This window comes from Episyrphus balteatus, chromosome 3 (genome assembly GCF_945859705.1).
Source record: "Episyrphus balteatus chromosome 3, idEpiBalt1.1, whole genome shotgun sequence".
Lineage (NCBI taxonomy): Eukaryota > Metazoa > Arthropoda > Insecta > Diptera > Syrphidae > Episyrphus > Episyrphus balteatus.
Genome location: NC_079136.1, coordinates 98,808,859 through 98,828,153, shown reverse-complemented (window position 1 = coordinate 98,828,153; position 19,295 = coordinate 98,808,859). Strand labels below are relative to the sequence as shown.

Genomic DNA, 19,295 nt, shown 5'->3' with positions numbered 1-19,295 from the left:
TAATACAATTTTAATTAAAAAAAATACAAAGGTTTTTCGGGTGATGAACTCATGGAGAATCAGATCCTAGTGACTATTGAAAACCATACCTGTGTGAGCGAAAATAATTTCCAAGAATATGATAGACCTTCAAGAGCAAGAAGTAGCTCTCAACCATTCTTGTGTGCGTTTAATTGATTTCTAGAAATGGAAAGGACCTACAATTTACCGCCGAGGCCTAACGGCCTAGCAAAGATTCATTTTTGTATGACAATAATACTCTTGGACGCTTGTCAATGACTCGAGAGAATCAGAGGCTCTGAAAGTAGTGTTTTTCATTAGATCGGCAAGGCTGGAGTACGAACCCAGACCCCTGGCGTCAAGGCTAATCGCACTAAACACTGCTCCACGTGTTACCTGAAACAGCAGCTTATAAACTCGCCCCCGGTGACACTTGAAATACCTGGTAGATCAGGAAGCACTAGTGATACCTATAGTTGCAATTGAGATCAACAAGTATTGATCTGGGTCCCGCTCCGTTTGAGCTTGAAATAACAGGTAGATTAGCAAGCACTGGTGGCACTTGAAGATTTATCCTAAACGGCTGGACCGATCGGCTTGAAATTTTTACACGATTTTCTTGGATACTTTTGTCGGGTAATGAACGAAGGAATAGTTTTTCTGACAATAATTCGATTTTCTAAGCCACTTTAAAGTGTAAGTTTTTTTTGGTATAAACGATTTGTTTTCTTTAAGAAGCCGCCATTTTGTCAAAAATCAAAATTTTGACTATTCCTTTGTTCATTACCTGTATTCATCTATTCTTAAAACGAATCTTTTGGTTTTTCTTATTTTAAATAATTTGGATCAGAGATATCTTCCTCACCGTCAGACACCTTTTTGTAGAAGTCCTCTAGGAAATTTACTACAAAAATAACGGAACTCAATATTTATATTACTCAATAATATAATATTACATCGCGAATTCTTAAAATACATTAAATTTTTTATATGTATATTAACTGTCAAAAAATTCAAGAAAAAACAAGATTTTTCGTAAAGTAATTTAAAGTATTTAAATTGTCGAAGGGAAAATGTCCTACATTAAAAAAATGTCACGTACAGACATGTAGAGTTAACCCAGAAATTGTGAAAAATCCAAGAGTTGTTGGTTGGTATTGTAAAATATTAAGAACAATATGTAAAAATTTTCTCATGATGTATTTTCTAAATTAAATACAAAAAATAAAAATCTTAATTATCACGTACAGAAAAAACTTCGTCATTTCGTATTTATTGAACTTTGTATGCACTTATTAAAATTTTCTTTTGATCAAGAATAGATCTACAAGTGAAGCTCTTGGCGCTTGTTGTCAGATACATGAACATGAACTCAGATGCTTTTTTATATTCTCAAAAGTATTAAGCTCAAACAAAAGAAATTTTTCGTTCTTATCCATCAAATGCTGAAGTCCTCCTGGCATTCAAGATAAAATTCTCAAATATAAAATCAATTTATGCTACTTTAAGAAAAGTGAACTTCCACATCGATTGACTGACTTTATAGTCTCTATCATCATCATCATTATAAGCAACACAAGTTACATCATCAACCAACATTAATCAATTAAATAAATTAATACAAGCACAAGAAAAAAACTTTGCTACAAAAAGCGCAATAAGTGCTTTGAAGAACCTTCCAAAAGCCTGTTTCAATATACCGTAGATACGTATACACTACTTATGACAAACATTCAACTTCCTCATAAGCAGCAGCAGCGCCACAGTGGTTGATGTGCCACACATGAATATAATATTGTGCGCTCTCACTTGTTTGCGCTAGATACAAAAAAAAGACTTCTCTAAAAGTTTTTTTTTTTTTTATTTCAAAAGTGTATCGCGCGGAAGGTCAAGTTCAATAGTGGAAACCTTGAGAACAATGCACACTTTTTGACTATGAGTATTGCAAACATACTTGTTTAATGAATGAATGAAAATAAAATTTTCCTCTACTTCAAGGAAATTATTTTGAGGACATTCGATAACACAAACGAAAAAAATAAAAACTAAAAAAAACCTGAATTTCATAGAATTTTTTTTTTTGCAAGCCTTTCAGATTTGTGAATTTGTTGCGGATAACCCCCTACATAATTCATATGATACTCAAGTTTTATCGCTATATAGAGAATATGTCCTTCTCTTTTTCTTTTTTTTTTTGAACAAGGATACAAGTTGTTGGATAAGTTGACATTCTTCAAAAGAATCAGATTACAAAAAGATTGTGTAGATTAATTTCTTGGCATGAGTTTAAGCTGAAAGTAGTGTTATTTGGCATCATCAGAGTGAAACGAAGCTATTGAAAAGCATATTGTTAAATAAAATATGTTTGTGTAAGCAGGCATTAGATGTTTGTTTTTGACTATCATCTGTCAGATATCTGTCATAATACAAATACTACTTGAGGAATGTGATATTTACTTTAGACACAAATTTACTATCTTTCAATAGTTATTAAACGTCGCGTCGTTCTGTTATACATTATTGAAACAGGATATCTTTATTTTTCGTTCAAAATAGGAATTTAACAAAAAGTACTTTAACCTTGACATTCAAATGCAACATTCAGACAAAATTATCTGAAATATTTTTTTCCGTTTTCAATTTAACTCCTATAATACTTTTTTTTTAGTTTTGTTATACACCTACGTCAAATACATTACTGTCTTTTGCCAATACATAAATTTCAATTCTCTCTGACTTGAATATAAATGAGCAAATCAATTCAAACTTTTTGAGACTTTAAGAAAGTTATAAATGCAAATGACATGTTTTTTCTATATTATTTTGTATTATAATGTACAGAGAATTGTCCAAAAGCTCACGTTTTTAGAACCTACAAAATAAAATATTGCCTATAAATAGTAAATGTAGTGCTGACGTGTTAGTACAATTTAGTTAAAACGTGCAAGAATTTAAAACTAATCACATTATATCAACTTAACAAATTAAAAAATAATAATATTTACATTTTTTTTTTGTATTTTATTTGACAGTTGACAAAGCTGTTTTTTGCAGTTTTCACATTCTCAATATAGATGGCGCCTTAATCATCTTGATAAAATAAATTTAGTTATTTAATCTAATGACAATCAATTTTTTCTTCCTTTCAATAGGAGCAAATCACGCAGTGTTGACCATGGCCTAGCGGCACCATTTGATTTGGACTCATTGCGTTCAAAAGTTGAAGGACGTTTTGAAAGTGTTGACCGCTTGACAAGTAAGTATTACTATCATGTACTTATTGAAAATATTTTTTGTTTAAATAAGTGATTCTGATTATAATTAACTAAGCCAATGTTGAGAAATCAGTTTAAAATTCATTCAAAATTTATAAAACTAAACAAGTGCAATTTAGTTTCAAAGCGGTTGCAAGCAGACTTTGTTAGCCTGTTTTGAACTTTATTTAAAATATTAGCTCATCAAAAGTTTATTAGACAAGTTAAATACATACAATACCTTGTCATATTATTAGGCCCAAGCGAAAAATACTTTGCTCAACATTTAAAGTTTTGTTTTGATGTGATGAATTAAAAAATTTTATCACGAGTGATGAAAGTTACAGAACAAGGCATTGAGTACTCAATATGTCACGTTTTCGATTTTTTTTTAAATCAAAGAATTAATGGTTTTTCAAAATTTTGTTTTTGATTTATATCAAGGCAATAAGAATGTTTTTGCATAAAAAAATTCTTTAAAATTTAACTGGTAATTTGGAAAATAGATCGAAATCTAAAATACGGTTCTATGGGAGGTACCGTTAATAAGGATTTTTGAAAAAAAAACTTTTTTCATGAAAAGATAGACCTTGTCTAAAAACTAATAGGTACTTGAATTTTTTGATCAAAATCGTAAGAGCCGTTTTTGATAAAATTAAACTTTCCCAAAATTGGTATATCACAGGTACCTTTTTTTTTGGTCTAACATAATTAATTCCGAAAACCCCTCAGTACAAGAAGTTTGAAGTGGATCTTCCCATCCGTTTAGGCTGTAGCTCCTTATATAGACCGACAGACCTCCTGACAGAATGACAGACAGACAGACGGACTTTCGAGACTTTTCGCATTCTCTATTATCTCAACTTTTTTTTTACGTATGCATAACTTGATATAATAGTACCTATATCGCAAGTAAAAATGGTATATTTGTGACCAACATTTAAGCCACTCCTAACACATGTATATTTTGGAGATTACACCATTTGACGTGTTTAAAAAAAAACACCCTAACTCTCCGAGTCCTGAAGTCAAAATGCATTTATTATTTTTTTTCCAGAGCCTATATGATAAAATCTAACTTTCCCGTACCAATTTTTGTCTAAGAAATATTTTCATCTTTTCAAAATATCTTTCTATCATATGCAATTCTGTTGATTAATTTCAATTTATTTCAACAATTCAAAATACCTTCACTCATTCGATTTCATACTTCTAGGGGCATATATTTAATATCTAAAAAGCTTCCATTACGAGTGCTGATAAAAGCTTTTATTCTGTAATTTAATCTTATCTCAATTAATAATAAAAAACATTGTTTAACAATTAAAACAGTGGTAGTTGTGGGATTATACAACTTCTGAAGAAAAGAGTTACTGTTATCTTTTTTGTATACTTATTGCAATATTGTTTTACTATCTTCTGATACCTTTATATTTTTTTAGGGTTACCTAGACGCTAGACATAAGGTAGATAAAACCTCATAGTTTTATAAATCGATTCCCTTCGTACAGTAAACATAATGTTATAAGTTATGCAAAAACGTAAAAACAAACAAAAATTCCAACCAACGCGAAAACTAAAAATTCTAAAATATTCATGAAATCTCTTTCATCAACACCATCAGACCATAAAATAAATAATTTTCAGAACCAAAATCCAATTGTAAAATTTATTTAATCACCCTCGAATTGGAATATATTTACAGGAGAAGAATTTAAATTTTTACTCAACAGAATAACCGATGCGAATAAAAATTAATTATCTACAGGGTGTTTTGGATTTGGTTCCTTTGAATTAAAAAAAAAATAGGATGAAAGGCTTTTTATTATTTTATTTCTTGTAATAGGCTTGTATTTATATTAAACATTTTGAAGTTAAAATTAAATATGATTCCTTACAGTTCATGAAACATATTATTTAGTTATGTATTTGCCTAACAAAAACAAAACAGCCTGCAGCGTCATTTCCAATAACGCCATTTTCATGGAAATTAAAAACTAGAAATTTGATTAGAAATACAATTTCTTTAAACATTCTTTCAAAGATTACCAGTTTTGTTAACATTCACCAACAAAATGAACATACAAAATTCAGATAAAATTGCATACCTTTATACTGATTACACCCTGTAAAGAAAAGATTAGAATGGAAAAAACAACATAACAGGAACATAAAGTTCACTTTGCATGCTGGTAACGCTTTTTTAATGGCAAATCATTTGCATCCTACAAATGAATATTAATTGCTATCAATTGATCGCTCTCTGCGCCACCAAACAGATAGAAAAATATCTACGTGATGATTTTGTTTTTTTTTTCTTCTTTATTTATAAAACACAAATAAAGGTAGATTTATGTAGGTATATCGTGGAAAGATTTTTATTTACATCTATAGTTTCACGTGCATATGAAAATTGATTGTCAAACGCACATTGTTCATTGTAATTAAAAATAAACAAAACTATTTTTGTTCTTTGCTGTAACAAAAAATATTGGTTTTCTGTATCTATCTTTTTTTTGTGAGTATTTTATTTTTGTTTTAATTACTTGTATTGGTTGTCATTTGCAGGAGAATTTTCCTTCGAACCGGAAGGTTTTTTTTTACGTTTCATTTAATAGCATATATTGGTTATCGTTTAATAAATAAAAATAAATGTACCATATAGCTGTTAACTGTCAATGATTTAATTTTTTTTAATGATATAATTATAGAGATACATACTTTTATGACCATTTATGGATTCGTAAAATAAAATAGAAAAAAAAAAAAACATTGGTTGTCTGTAAGCGACGCGACGACTGCACCACGTCCGCACTATTTCATTTTGAATGACAAATTCGGCGCCCCACTGCCGCACCACGACTGCACCACGTCCGCACCATTTCATTTTTAATGAAAAATTCGGCGAACCACCGCCGCACCACGACTGCACCACGTCCGCACCATGTCATTTTGAATGAAAAAAATTCTATTCTCCTACTTATAAAAATGTTGGTTGTCGTCAAAGTTATTTTGACTTAAGTAGCAAATTACCAGTTCTTACAAACATGAATTGGTGGTCGAGTGGTTAAAGCGTTGGACTTCTAATTGAAAGTGCTCGGGATACTCGGGTTCGAACCTCCTTCTCGTCGGTAATTTTATTTATTTTTCAACAATCCAAAATTATGTATCATGGTGCGGCGAATTTTTCATACAAAATGAAATGGCCAGTGGGTGGTGCACCGAAAATTTCCGCCAAACTGCGGTGGCAATAATTTGAAAATCAAAGTAGAACGACGTTAATATTAAGTGGTTTTTGATAATAAAACAGCATTGAAACAAAATTAAGTTGCTTCAATGTTGAAAACAAAAATCTAATTTTAAATAAAAACTTGGCCACCGCTGTGGATCGATCCTTTTTCCCATTTTTAAACAAAAATGATTAGGTTCTTGTCTGCATTAAACACCGTTTTCAAAAAGGTATAAATCATTTTCCTAGGATCATCAGAGTTTCTGCCAGGACATTTGTATGAAGTTTTTGAGTTATATTTAATTTTTCGTGCTTGTTAGTTATGCTTGTTTTAATGAAACGCAAAAAAAAAACATGCATGATGGTTTATACCGTTTTTCTAAGCATCTTTGAATGTAAAATCAAGCTTTTGAAACCCCTGTGGAGAATTTGTTGGGTGTTTGGTTATCCACTCTTAAACTATGATCGCTCACTCCGAAAACTTAATTTTAAAGCCTCTAAAGTTATGAGCGCTGGGAGAGTATCATCCAGGCTTACCCGACAAACAATGTTCTATAAAGCCTTACAGATGCTACTGTTAGTTTTGTAAAGCATTATAGAAGCAACATTTCTAGTACGGCAGTCTCATTATTTTTAAAAGAAAAGAATATTTCATGAAAATACCTTCAGATTCGGAATCCCGATTTCATAAACATATTCCAACAAATTCATAACAATTTCAAGAAAACAAAATGCTACTAACTGTACTATACTTCTTCTGTAATACTCTTCAACTTTCGTGACGTTTTTTCTCAAGAACTATACTTATCTTGACTTGGTATGTTATCAATGGTTTGGTATTTTATTTTTGTTTATGATAAAAAAAAACTGCAATATTGAGTCGAGTGTAGCAATATACCAAAGTATATTTATTTAGTAAGCTCTGGCTTCTGGACAAAACACTCACAGCTATACGGCTTGAGCGAAAATTTTAAACAAAATCTTAACAAGTCACCAGAATGCCGGTCGAGAGAGCTGACGTTGCAAATGTTTCCAAAAAAATAAACGAAAGCAATTCTTGACCACAAAGATTTGTACTGTGGGTGTCGAATCTTGAGCTTACGATCGAAGCGTCATTTATAATCCATTTTCTATGGAGTAAAGTTCAGACAAATTAATAAGAAGTGACAGTTTGTTTTGAAATTGTGATCTCGAATAAAAACTAAAGGAAAAAAAAGTATGGAAAACATTGAAATCTATCGACATCAAACAGATTTTGAGTTCCTAGTGTTTGTATACAAAAACGATGTTTACAATGTCGATGACATCACGTCTGCTTTCGACGAATTTGTTCCATTTGTACAGACCGTAAAAGGTTTATTGGCTTATTATTCCTTAAAAAAGTGATATTTATGTATACTTTTATTGATGTATTTTTTTTTTTTATTATTTATTATGAAATGAATTTCTTAATTTTAATTTTAGATGAACGAAAAAAATCATCGCTACCATCTATACCGACAGTTACATATACGGTTGGCAATCGTGACACATTGACATCGGTTGCTGCTCGTTTTGACACAACGCCTTCTGAATTGACACATTTAAATCGTTTGAATAGTTCATTTGTATATCCAGGACAGCAATTATTGGTGCCAGATAAAAATGCTAAAGATGACATATCGATTGGTTCCGGAACAGGAGATGAAAAAGAATCAAGTGTATCCGGAAAATCCAGTCCAGTGGAAAGAAAATTATCAACAGAAGAGACCAATGAAGAAAAGGGTATGTTTGTATTATAATATTCTTATTTAATGAGTGTAAGATGTTAGGATGTGAATATGAGTTTTCGCTATGACTTTTTATAGAAATACAACATATTTATTGCTTAACCCTTAACTATAGTGGTGAAAATTTGTGGTGTTTTGAATTGATAAAATAAAATACAAAATTGAATTTTTTTAATAATTTTTTTTTTAAGCATTAAAAGATAACAATTTTAGAAGAAGTAAAGAAAAAAAAGAAAAAAAGAGAAAATTCATTTTAAACGGTTTTTATTAACTTTTTAAAAGTAGATGTGGGTCCCCTGGACCCACCACTATAGTTAAGGGTTAAGCCAGTATTTTTAGGCCCTCATAACATAAGTTAAGAGGCGAATAGGCTTATAAGCATTATATCCATCACAATATTATACTATTCAATATTCATTCAACTTATGAGTGGTCTCGTTCACTCTTAGCACGTGACTTCACTAAGCCTGATGCCCAGTCCAAATATACTTACTTACTCAAATATTATATTTAATCAAGCCTTTAAGAAATTCCTTTTTGAAAGAGAAGTCTTCTGAGATTGGTGTTCCAAAAGGAAAAGACCGATTCAGCCAACTTGGTGTCATGGTCAAGCCAAGTTTTCGCAAATTAGTTGTCATTATCCTGCTTCCTGATCAAAAACAATTGAACGAAACTGAACTTGAGAATTAAAAACGAATTCCATTTGCACGACAGGGTGCCTCATATTTTTTGTTTGTCTTGCCGGTTAATTATCTTCTTAAGGATAGTGAAAGTATAGATTTAGAAAAACTACCAAATTGGTCACCAAGGTGTATACGTACTTTCTTTTGTTTTTATGATTTTTTTTAGTCGATTCGGACTACAAATTCTTAATTTAAGTCTCAAACTCGAAAACGCACTATTGCTCGAAAAAAAAACCAAATCAAATTTGCCATTTCATAAGTGACCAAACCCCGAACTTCGGGATTTTGTAAAGTCGCCTTTGTTGTATTTTTTTTATTTAAGATTTGTTCTGAAGGAAGTCCGTTTCATGGATTCTTATAGCCTTTTCACACCAAACCCAAAAACGCGGTTTATGGCAAAAAGTTTTCAAAAACCCGAAAAGCGTTCACACCACAAATTTACAGGTTTTTGTTTGACGTTTAAAATTTTTTGACATCCAAATGTGAAGTTTTCGATGGGATTGAATTTGAACATTGAACGCTTTTTAAGAGCCGGTTCATCTCATTTATCTGTAGTGTAGGGACATGGTTTCTAAATATCTATAAATTACAGATACCTACATAGTTTGAAATAAGTTTACTTCAAAATAGGATAAAAGTTTTGATATAACATTTTGCAATTGGCAAATATCTTTAACATATTTAGTTTTTAATGTATTTATCCACTACAAAATAGACGCCAATGTCATTAAATCAATGTTAATTTTTCTTTACGTAAAAACTGGAAAACCATTTGTTCTTAGTCTTTATTTTCCTAAAAAAAAACTATCAGCTTTTACCGAATTTTGTTAAATATAATTACATGGTTTTATCGATACATATGGTATGGAAACATTAGGGGCTATAGTGAGTACAAATTTCCTTTGGAATTTTTCCCTTGTTTCAATCATAGGAAGGAAAATGATCATGAAAAGTTTTAAGCCTAGTACGCAGATCCGATCTAAATTTTAGCTCCCGTACAAATTATCGATAAGATGCTCAGATAAAATTTAGCTCGTTTAAGGGTCAAAATCATGGAGGTGGGAAATTTCGATGACCGAATTCTTAAAAAATCAACTTTGTTTTATGATAAAAATTTCATGCTCAAATGTTCGCTTTAGCCATAATTTGTCGGTTCATGAACGGGCAGAGCACAAAAATGTATATTTTTCAATTTACCGCGAAACCCCAAAAATTAGTACTAGAAAAACGTTCCCGGAAATGATGGTAATCTCTTCAAAACGACTTTAGGGGTCTAGAAATAGTATCAATGTGAATGATATACTATTATATTAAGGTAGTAGGTCATAAATAAATGAAATATAACTTTATTTCTTGGGACAGAGACCGATTTCTACAAAAAAATGCTTTTATGTACGTCCGAAACACTTAAGTAATTTTTTCTTTTGTTTTCTTGTAACTTTTTTGATAAAAGTGTATATTACAGCCATACTTAGATAGACTACTAAGTAAAAATACCCAAAAAATGCTAAATTATGAGTGTTAGACTACATTATTTATTCAGATTCTAAGAGCGTTCCCGGAAATGACGTTCCCGAAAATGACGTTTTGACCTTAATTTATTTTTATTTTTTATGTCACAAAGTTAAACGAAATATTTTTGAGATTATATTGCAGTGGCCTCGATTTTCGATCATAATATCACTAAAAAATTAAAATTTCAATCTAAGTATACCCCAAAACAAGCTTTTCCGGAATGACGGTTAATTGATGTACGCTACTTAAAAATGAAACTAAAACTAGCTTCTTACATTTATTTTATATATTTATTCATACAAAAAAGCGTGGAATGATAAATCTATATAAAATCAACTTTAAAAACTGATTGCAGCACAATTTGTAAGTTAGATGATTAAAATATTGATACATTAAGAAATGTTGCTTTTATGCGTCATTTTTCTTGGGACAACTTTTATTAATGTATAAAAAAACAAAAAACTTAATTTTTTTGTAAGAGATGTAGGTACCAATTTATAAAAAGTATTGTTTATATGTAGTATTTAGAAAAGAAATACTTAAAAATAATTGACTTTAATGTGTTTTTAAGTCATTTGAATATCAGTTTTTGAGTTATGGACATGTCCGGGAACGCTGTTTTTAGGTATATAAAATGGAATAAAAAAGAAATTTAAACTTTTCTAACCGAAACAAATATATTCGTATATGCGTGCCTACTATTTTAATTGGTAAATTAGAAAAAAAAAACTTTAAATAAATGTTATTTTGATTTTAAAAAATGCCTGGACCAGGGTTAAAACCTTGCTCCGATCGGAGCAAATTTGCTCTACTTTTGAGGGAAAAAAATAATCTACTCCAACGCTCCGCTTTTTCAGGATTTACTCCACTTTTTCCACACAGAAAAATTGTTTCCTGAACTAACTTTGCTAACCATATTGGAATGTTTTAAATCGAAATTGTATTTATTTTAGAATTGCAAACACATTTTTGAACCACCACTTGCATTAATGAGGCTAATAAAACAATATAATTTGGTCCAAGGTGAATTTATCACAAAATAGTTCTTTTTTATGAATTGAATTGACTTTAATTTAAGACTTACATATATTTATTTTTTATTAAAAAAACGTTCCTAAAAGGTAAAGATTTTTTTTTTGTTTCAAATCTACTCCGGAAATTTTGCATTTGCTCCACTTTTTTTTTCAAATTTGCTCCAAAATTTCATGACCGAGGTTCGAACCCTGGCCTGGACATCAAATTTTCCACCTCCATGATTTTGACCCTTAAACTTCGAAAAAAAAACTAAAAATTCTCAAAAAAGTTAATTCTTTCAACTTATCACTTATCAACCTTTTATTTTCACCACGATTTCTATTTAAGATTTGCTTAGTGCTAAAATAATTTGGATCGGTCTTTTCAAAAACCGTATGAGTTACACCACTAAAATTTTGAGTCAATAAAAACTGTTTCATGCACAAATAAAACAAGTTTTAAACATTTTTTTGAGCTTAATATTGTTTTGGAACTTTACTCCCTCACTATATTCAGAATATAAAATTTCTCAAGTCAATAAGTTAATAAGTCGTAAAACTAAATCGAACTTAAATGCCAATTTTTTTTACAATCGATTTTTTATACCAGTTTAAAACCGGTCGGAAAAAAGTTTTTTTTTACTAACAACCGTCAGCCATAAAAAGTTTACTTCGGAATTTATTGGTATCGACAGTCAATTTTCAAGGGGAATTTAGTGGTCATTTCGTAAAGATTTTTTGTTCCCTGATGGAATTAAATTCTGAGGGAAATACACGATCGAAATTAATTTATTTCGCTATTTCACGATTAGACCCATTCTGTGCCCACAGTAGGGTTTTAAAATTATCAATTAAAATAATAAATTGGAAATTTTAATAAATATTTATTGCCAATAATAAATAATTAATAAGGAATACTTAATAAATGCTTAATAGCTTGTTTTCACTAGACCCCAAATGAGAAAATTTCGCAAATGAGTAGATTCATACCATAAGAAAACTGTTTTACAATTTTGACCACTAGATGGTGCTACAGGTGGCTATCCCTTTGACATTACTTTTGAAAAAGTAAATTTTATTACCCCAACGACACCGCACCGCAAAAGTGCAAAAATTTCCTATACGACTTGACGTTCGAAATTAAAAGCAGAAACACAATCACGCTTTGCCAGATGCGTCGTCGCGTTACGTTGAGAAATCCTCAAATCGCGCTTCTGTCACTTTGACTTTTAAGAGCCGATTGAAACATAAAATCTGCTGTCAAATAAAAAAAAAAAAAAACAGAATCACTCACAAAATTACTGGGCCAAGTCTAAATATTCATTTGAATGTATAAAAATGAAGAAAATGATATTAATGTGTTATGTGTTGAAAAATACATAACTATTTGTTTATTCTTTAATCCTATAGTTATAAAAGCAAAAACAATAAATTTTTTTTTAAAGAGAACTAACAATAAAACTCAGTCTACCACATCATTACATTATTGTTGTTTTTAATATGTAAATTGTTTTGAGATAAAATATCTCGATGTCGTTTTTTGTGCAAAATATATGTAGAGAAACAAAACAGCAAACCTAGTATTGTAATAATTTATTCTTTTACTCACATTTGGCCCAATAAATTATTAAATATTACGGCAAAGAGTGATTGTGTTTCTGCTTTAAACATTGTACGAAATTATCTCATTTAAGGGCCCTACTCAACTCATAGAATCCGTTGCGTGCGTTTTGTCAATCAATTTATTGAAGTTGAAGGATGGGATAGAAAGGTGTAAAGATGCCAATCCATGGAATCCGTTGAGTGCGTTACGTCAAAGTTATCAACTGACAGTTAGAGAAAATACACACGTTCTTATGGGAACCGACCCATATATTTTTTTGTTTATATTTTCAACAATCTATAAAACCAAAATTAGAAGAAAAAAAAGAAAAAGATCGTTTTTCGAACTATCTATCTGAAAACCTATAAATACTCATCATTTTGTAGGGTTCCCGCTACCGATTTTCGGAAATTACCCTAATTTACAAACATGCTCTACTGCCCAAAAAAGAGCGATTTTCTTATATGTTTCTTCTTTTGAAAATTCCTAGAATTATCTAAAATACTCATGAGTACTTCGCCATATAAAAATTTAAGTATTGCGTTTGGTTATTAATTATCCGCAATGAATACAGAAAAAAGATGGATAAAAACAAAATCGGATAAAAAACATAAACAAAAAGCTCTATTTATTTAAAAAATTTCCTCAAAACATCTCTGACTTTAATTCGCTTACATCATCCCTGTAGAAAAAAAGCTCTTTTTACATTCCAGTTGACATCGTCATTCCAGCCAGACTAATATATCTTCCTCTTTCCCACTCATGCTAAACTTATCTACTGGAAAACAAACAGAATTATCAAAAGAAAAAAAAAGCACTTGCTGCTGTCAAAACGTTGTCATTGCGCTCTGCTGATAGCTAATTTTTTTTTTTCATTGTGCCAATCAATTAAATTTTTCAAAACAAAATAATAGTAAAATTCTTTACTATTTAACGTTGTTTTACTCAACATTCAATAATTAAATGAAAATTTGATATTTTTCATTTAAATTTATTCGATTATAAGTTGAATTTATCAAATAAAAAAAAAAACGAAGATCTAATCTAAAAATTCAACATGCATACCGCAGTATTTTGGAGAGATGGAGGTATAATTTTGTATTTGTTTTTCTTTTTTATAAATTCTGACAAAATAATTTATTATTGACTTTAAATTGTTGATTCAATTGGTAATATATCCAGAATATAGTTCATAACCTTGATTTATCAAAAGTATTATTTGATTTTTAAAATATAAAGACTTGACTGTGTCTCATCCAAAAATTTATTCATAATCTCATGTTTTTTTTTGCTTTTTTTTATGATTTATTTATGTTTGGTTTTGCAATACCTAAATGCTAATGATTTCCGTTTAGTAAACAAACATTTTTATTTTTATTTAAATTTGTGAGGTTGCAGTGATAAGATATCAAATCGTCTTTTCGTCTTGGTATCTCATAGAATTGCTGTATTTTGAAATAATTTAAAACCGGTGGCACATTATTTGTTAGTTTAATAATTAAATTATGTGTCGCACGTTTCTTGAGTTCCTATAAAGCTTAAACCTGAAAATAACAAGACAATGATAAAACGAGTTATTTAAATTGATATTAAAGATTCTTTTGTAAAGTTAAAGCTTTGAAAATCTTGTATATTTTGTAATTTCATATCTCACTATTAAGATTGTAGACGTTCGAAGTTCTTAAGAGTTACGACACTATGCTTCTCGAGTCATTTACGACTTGCTGATTTTTCAAAATACTTACGGTTTCATTAAAATTCATTTATAAAGAGTCTGCTTCAGTAAGAATTCCATGAGAATTTTTTTACATTAATGTAAATGTAACTTCCAATCTGAGTCATTCGAAATTGCAATTTTTTGCTTCTTTATTTCTTGCGCAACAGTTGGAAAATTAGAAAATAAAATGAAGGTATCAATTTTAATATCAAAAATCAAAGTCTGTCTATCGATTTTGTATTATCAAAGACAATGTGATAACGAGGAACTTCTTTATTTGTATTTAGGTAGGTACAAGGTTTGTTCTTTTTATACTTGCTAGCGAGTATTGGTTCAAGCATTTTTGTTTCAATAATTTTAAATTTTGCTTTTAAATTAAAATATGATTGTAAAGATGCAATTTTTATTTTTTACATTTGTCCTAACCCAGCCAAATAGAAATCGTTCTTGTTTGCATGAATATACCAATAATAATAATTTGTGGCACTTTTTCATGACAATGATTCACTATCGGCCGATTTCTTCACAGAGTCCTAGCGCTAGTACCGGTCCTAGTCCTAAAATTAGTACTCAAATCGGTATCAACTCATTTCTTCACCCAAGTACTAAGCCCTAGAACTGTCAATTTAGGACCGAGTACTACTTAGGACTCGGTACTAGCTAGCTCCTCAAAATAGCTAGGACCTGGTTATTATACCAATCGTTAGTACTCAAATCGGTACCAAGTGATTTCTTCACACAGGTTCTAAGCCGTAGTACTGTCAAAATGGTATCGAATTTTACTTAGGACTTCGTAAAAGTTAGAACCTAAAAATCGACAGTCTAGCGACGATAATACTCAATTCGGATTGATTTTTTGCATTTATTATAAAATTTTATGAGCAATTTTGAGCTTTGGTGTCTTTTGAAATGTGTAATTTTTGAGTTTATTGATTTTTATTCTAATTTTGGCATTTTGTAATTTGTATTTTTTTTTTTAAATATGTATATATCGCAATAGCAATGCAGTTTTTGAATAAATTATTATGGAACAAAATCGTTGGCACTGCAGAAGATTATCCATTTGTAATAAGAAAACCACAGTTCTTTCGGCACTATTTTACGGGCAGAGGTTTCTGTGATGGTTTGTTCGACATCTATCTTCCAATCTCCAACACAAAATGTCTTTGCAAGAAGATTCTATTTGCAAATAGTATTGCAGACTATAATCAAAATTATCTTCATTCAATGACTGCTATAAAACAAAACTGCACCAAAACATGAAAGATTCAGTTTTCAAAAATGTTATTTTTATTTAAATTTGTGAGGTTGCAGTGTATATGAACATTCGCAACGCAAACTTTCATTTTTAATATGGTTTTTCTTTCGGTCGGCAACTGGTTTATCTGTTGCTTTTCCAGGTTATTGAATTAACTACGAGTCGTTAGTGAACTAGCTATCAGGCTTGCCGGCACTTATGCAGGTTCTTGATAGAATTTATATTCTTTTCTTGTTGTTCTTGTTCTTCAATCATCACAAAATTTTTTTTAATTATTTTAATGGTAATTTCATTAATGGACTGTTTTTGTCTGGTAATATTTTGTAAAATTTGCTGAAATATCAAAATAAAATATTTCAAGCATCAAAATATTGTCAAAATGACAGTTATACCAGTTTTATACTAATTATTTCTTAGGACCGCGTTGTGAACTTAGATCAGGTATTATAAATGTGAAGAAATGCTCAGGTACCTACTAACTTTTTGTTAGAACCGAGTACCAGAGCTAAGACTTGGACCGACAAGGCAAACATAGGTATTTCATAGCTACTTGCAAACTTATGCTAAATCAAAATGCCAAAATAATTAAACACAAGATAACTTGGTAGTTAAAACTGCATAGCGACCAAAAAGGATATGTACCAAACATGATCACATAGGAAAGGATTTTGCATCCTCTGTTCTCATATCCTGCTCTTTCTTACTTACTTTCTTACTTCAACGATTTAAAGGATCTAAAATTCACGAACATACATAAATAGACTCTTTTGCTTTGTGAGAAGCTCCAAATGATCCAAGGCATAATACGTGTTACCACAATAAATCTATATTTTTATAAATGTGTCTGACGCCTTAACATAAAGCACTTATTATCCTAATCTTATCTCACCCGATTCTCATATATAATTCTTGGTTTGAGTGATATTGAAGTTAATCTCTTCACTTTAGGTGTATTAAATAATGGCAAGAAAAGTTACGTTAATTAATTTTACTACAAATATCCAATAGGATTTACTTTGGTTTAAAATGAAAACCAACTGTTTCAAAAAGCCTGCTTGTAGGCCTGAATATCCGTTCTCGATTCATCCATTAAAATAAATCAGCCCTATTCTGAATGAAAACTCCCGGAGAAATGTGTTTGCGAGATGTGCTCCCAATCAAAACATTATTTCAATATGGTTCCTCTTTCTTTACTTCTCGTTGATAATGATGAAAAACTAAAAAGGGATCAAAACTTCCTTAAGCTTTTCAATTAGGTGTCGTTTTCTTGAACACATTTCCTTGGGAGTTTTCATTCAGAATAGGGATGATTTAAATGCAAAGTTTGAAATTCACACGTTTTTCCCTTACCAATGAGTTCTATCCCTAGCCAGCTGCCTCCAATAAGGAAGCCAAAGCTTGTTTAGGTAAGCTTTCACTTTAAAAATCTGAGACACATTTTTAATGTCCGTGAAGTAAGAATTCTTGTAAAGCTCGTGGTGTACATTGTTGACCTTCATCACTAACATACTGCAAGAGGGATCGAAAATCACTCGCTTTTTCTCTTAAAGCGTTTCGATCCATTTTTGACTCCATGCGACTGAATCCTACAGGCTGACTGGAAGAAAAGAGCCTTCTACAGCAACGTTCAGTAAAAGACATTGAGTCATATGCAAAAATAATGACCTTAAGCTCTTTCTCACTTTCGATTTTTTTTTTTCAAATTGTTACACGCTCTGCGTCTGCAGTCAAAATGTTAAAGGCTGTTAAATTGAACTCATCCGCGCAGTTGTGTGAATCTAAACTTTAATATGTACCCACATTAAAGAACAGGCTATTTTGTTTGACCAGCTCAAAAGATTTGCTGACAAGATGATTGAACTAAGTATAGTTTCAGGTATTGTCACATTCCTGTTGAGCTCTAGCGAAGAATGAAATGGAGTAATATCGCTGTTGGGGAAAGAATCTCTTCTTTAAATACAAAATGAAAACAAAAATTGAATTTTGCAAATTTAAAATACAAAGATCAAACGAAGAACCCCTATTTATTTGATCACACAAAGTGACGCATAATATGAACCCAAATTGCACTTCCCCATTATCATTGGTACGTTTAAAGTCAACAAAGATTCTTCCTTCTGACTAGTCCTATGCAGTTTGCATTTAAAAAACCTAAAATCTAAAAAAAGGTTCTGTTAAATAACAGCGGAAAGAGTTTTAGGCCTATTTGCTGATACTAGTCATACATTTTGATCTTAGCAAGGTCGAACATAGCTCTTATGTTTTACTTAGTTTATTCTAAGTTGCTAAAAAATATTTATGTTCAACCTAGCAATGATTTAGTTTCATGCGAGAAATAAAATCAATAAAATTTCTCGTATTAAACAACAAAAATTAACTTAGTATTCATTTAAGATTAATTATCACAGTTAGCTTTGTGATAAAAATTATTTTTTTCTGTGAGACATTTGTTCAAGAGCGCGTGGTCTTTAAAATCATTAATTGTATTTCCCCCAACTAACTTATCTTATCGAATTGTTAATTAAATTTTGACAAATTGAAAGTGCTGATGCATCCAAAAAGTAAAAAATCTCACCAACTTCAATTAATTGATTATCTTTTTTGTTGTTGTTAATTTCAGATATTCTCGATGGCCTTCGACCAGGATCCCCAAAACCTGGACATATTGAACGCATCTCACCGAAAAATGGATCCGATTTATCTGGTGATGATCCAGTTATTACTCAACGTTTCCTAAAGATCAATGTGCGTCACATTACCGATGGTCAGGGTGTTGTCGGTGGTGTTCTCTTGGTCACACCAAATGCTGTAATGTTCGATCCGAACGTTTCGGATACTCTAGTTATTGAACATGGACCTGAAAGCTATGGTGTTATTGCTCCTATGGAGTTGGTTATCAATGCTGCTATATTTCATGATATCGCCCATATGCGAGTTGCTGGAGGTGAAGCAAATACTACAGAAAAAGCCGAAATTTACTATCCGAAATCGGTGTTGGAGCAGCAACAACCAACATCGTCAAGTCATTTAGAAGGTACGTAGTGTAATTCTGATAGAGTTTCATTAATGATAGTTAAAGAGGATGATGTTTCTGAATTAGGTGTAGGTTCGATTGAGACATGTGATGATCAAGAATCAATTTGTTCTGGATCTGGTCGTGATGGTGATGCATTCCCCAAGGCATTCGATAGGGAGCGTGTTACACCAGTTGATGTAAGTTATTATATACATATATTTTCTTAAGACTTAATGAT

At 30.7% G+C, this 19,295-nt stretch overlaps 1 protein-coding gene across 22 annotated transcripts in view; it reads left to right on the top strand.

The window, feature by feature from the left end:
* LOC129916930 (TLD domain-containing protein 2) overlaps window positions 1–19,295 on the top strand; it is a 217,877-nt gene that overhangs the window by 134,524 nt on the left and 64,058 nt on the right. For 17 of the 22 annotated variants that reach the window (XM_055997167.1, XM_055997162.1, XM_055997176.1 and 14 more), the window contains 4 exons: window positions 3,153–3,256; window positions 7,948–8,247; window positions 18,662–19,075; window positions 19,121–19,254. In XM_055997167.1, the coding sequence (XP_055853142.1) occupies window positions 3,153–3,256; window positions 7,948–8,247; window positions 18,662–19,075; window positions 19,121–19,254 (952 nt within the window). Of the gene's footprint in view, window positions 1–3,152; window positions 3,257–7,496; window positions 7,838–7,947; window positions 8,248–13,982; window positions 14,155–18,661; window positions 19,076–19,120; window positions 19,255–19,295 lie in introns of those variants that run through there. The other 5 variants (XM_055997152.1, XM_055997166.1, XM_055997168.1 and 2 more) reach the window with 5 other exon arrangements.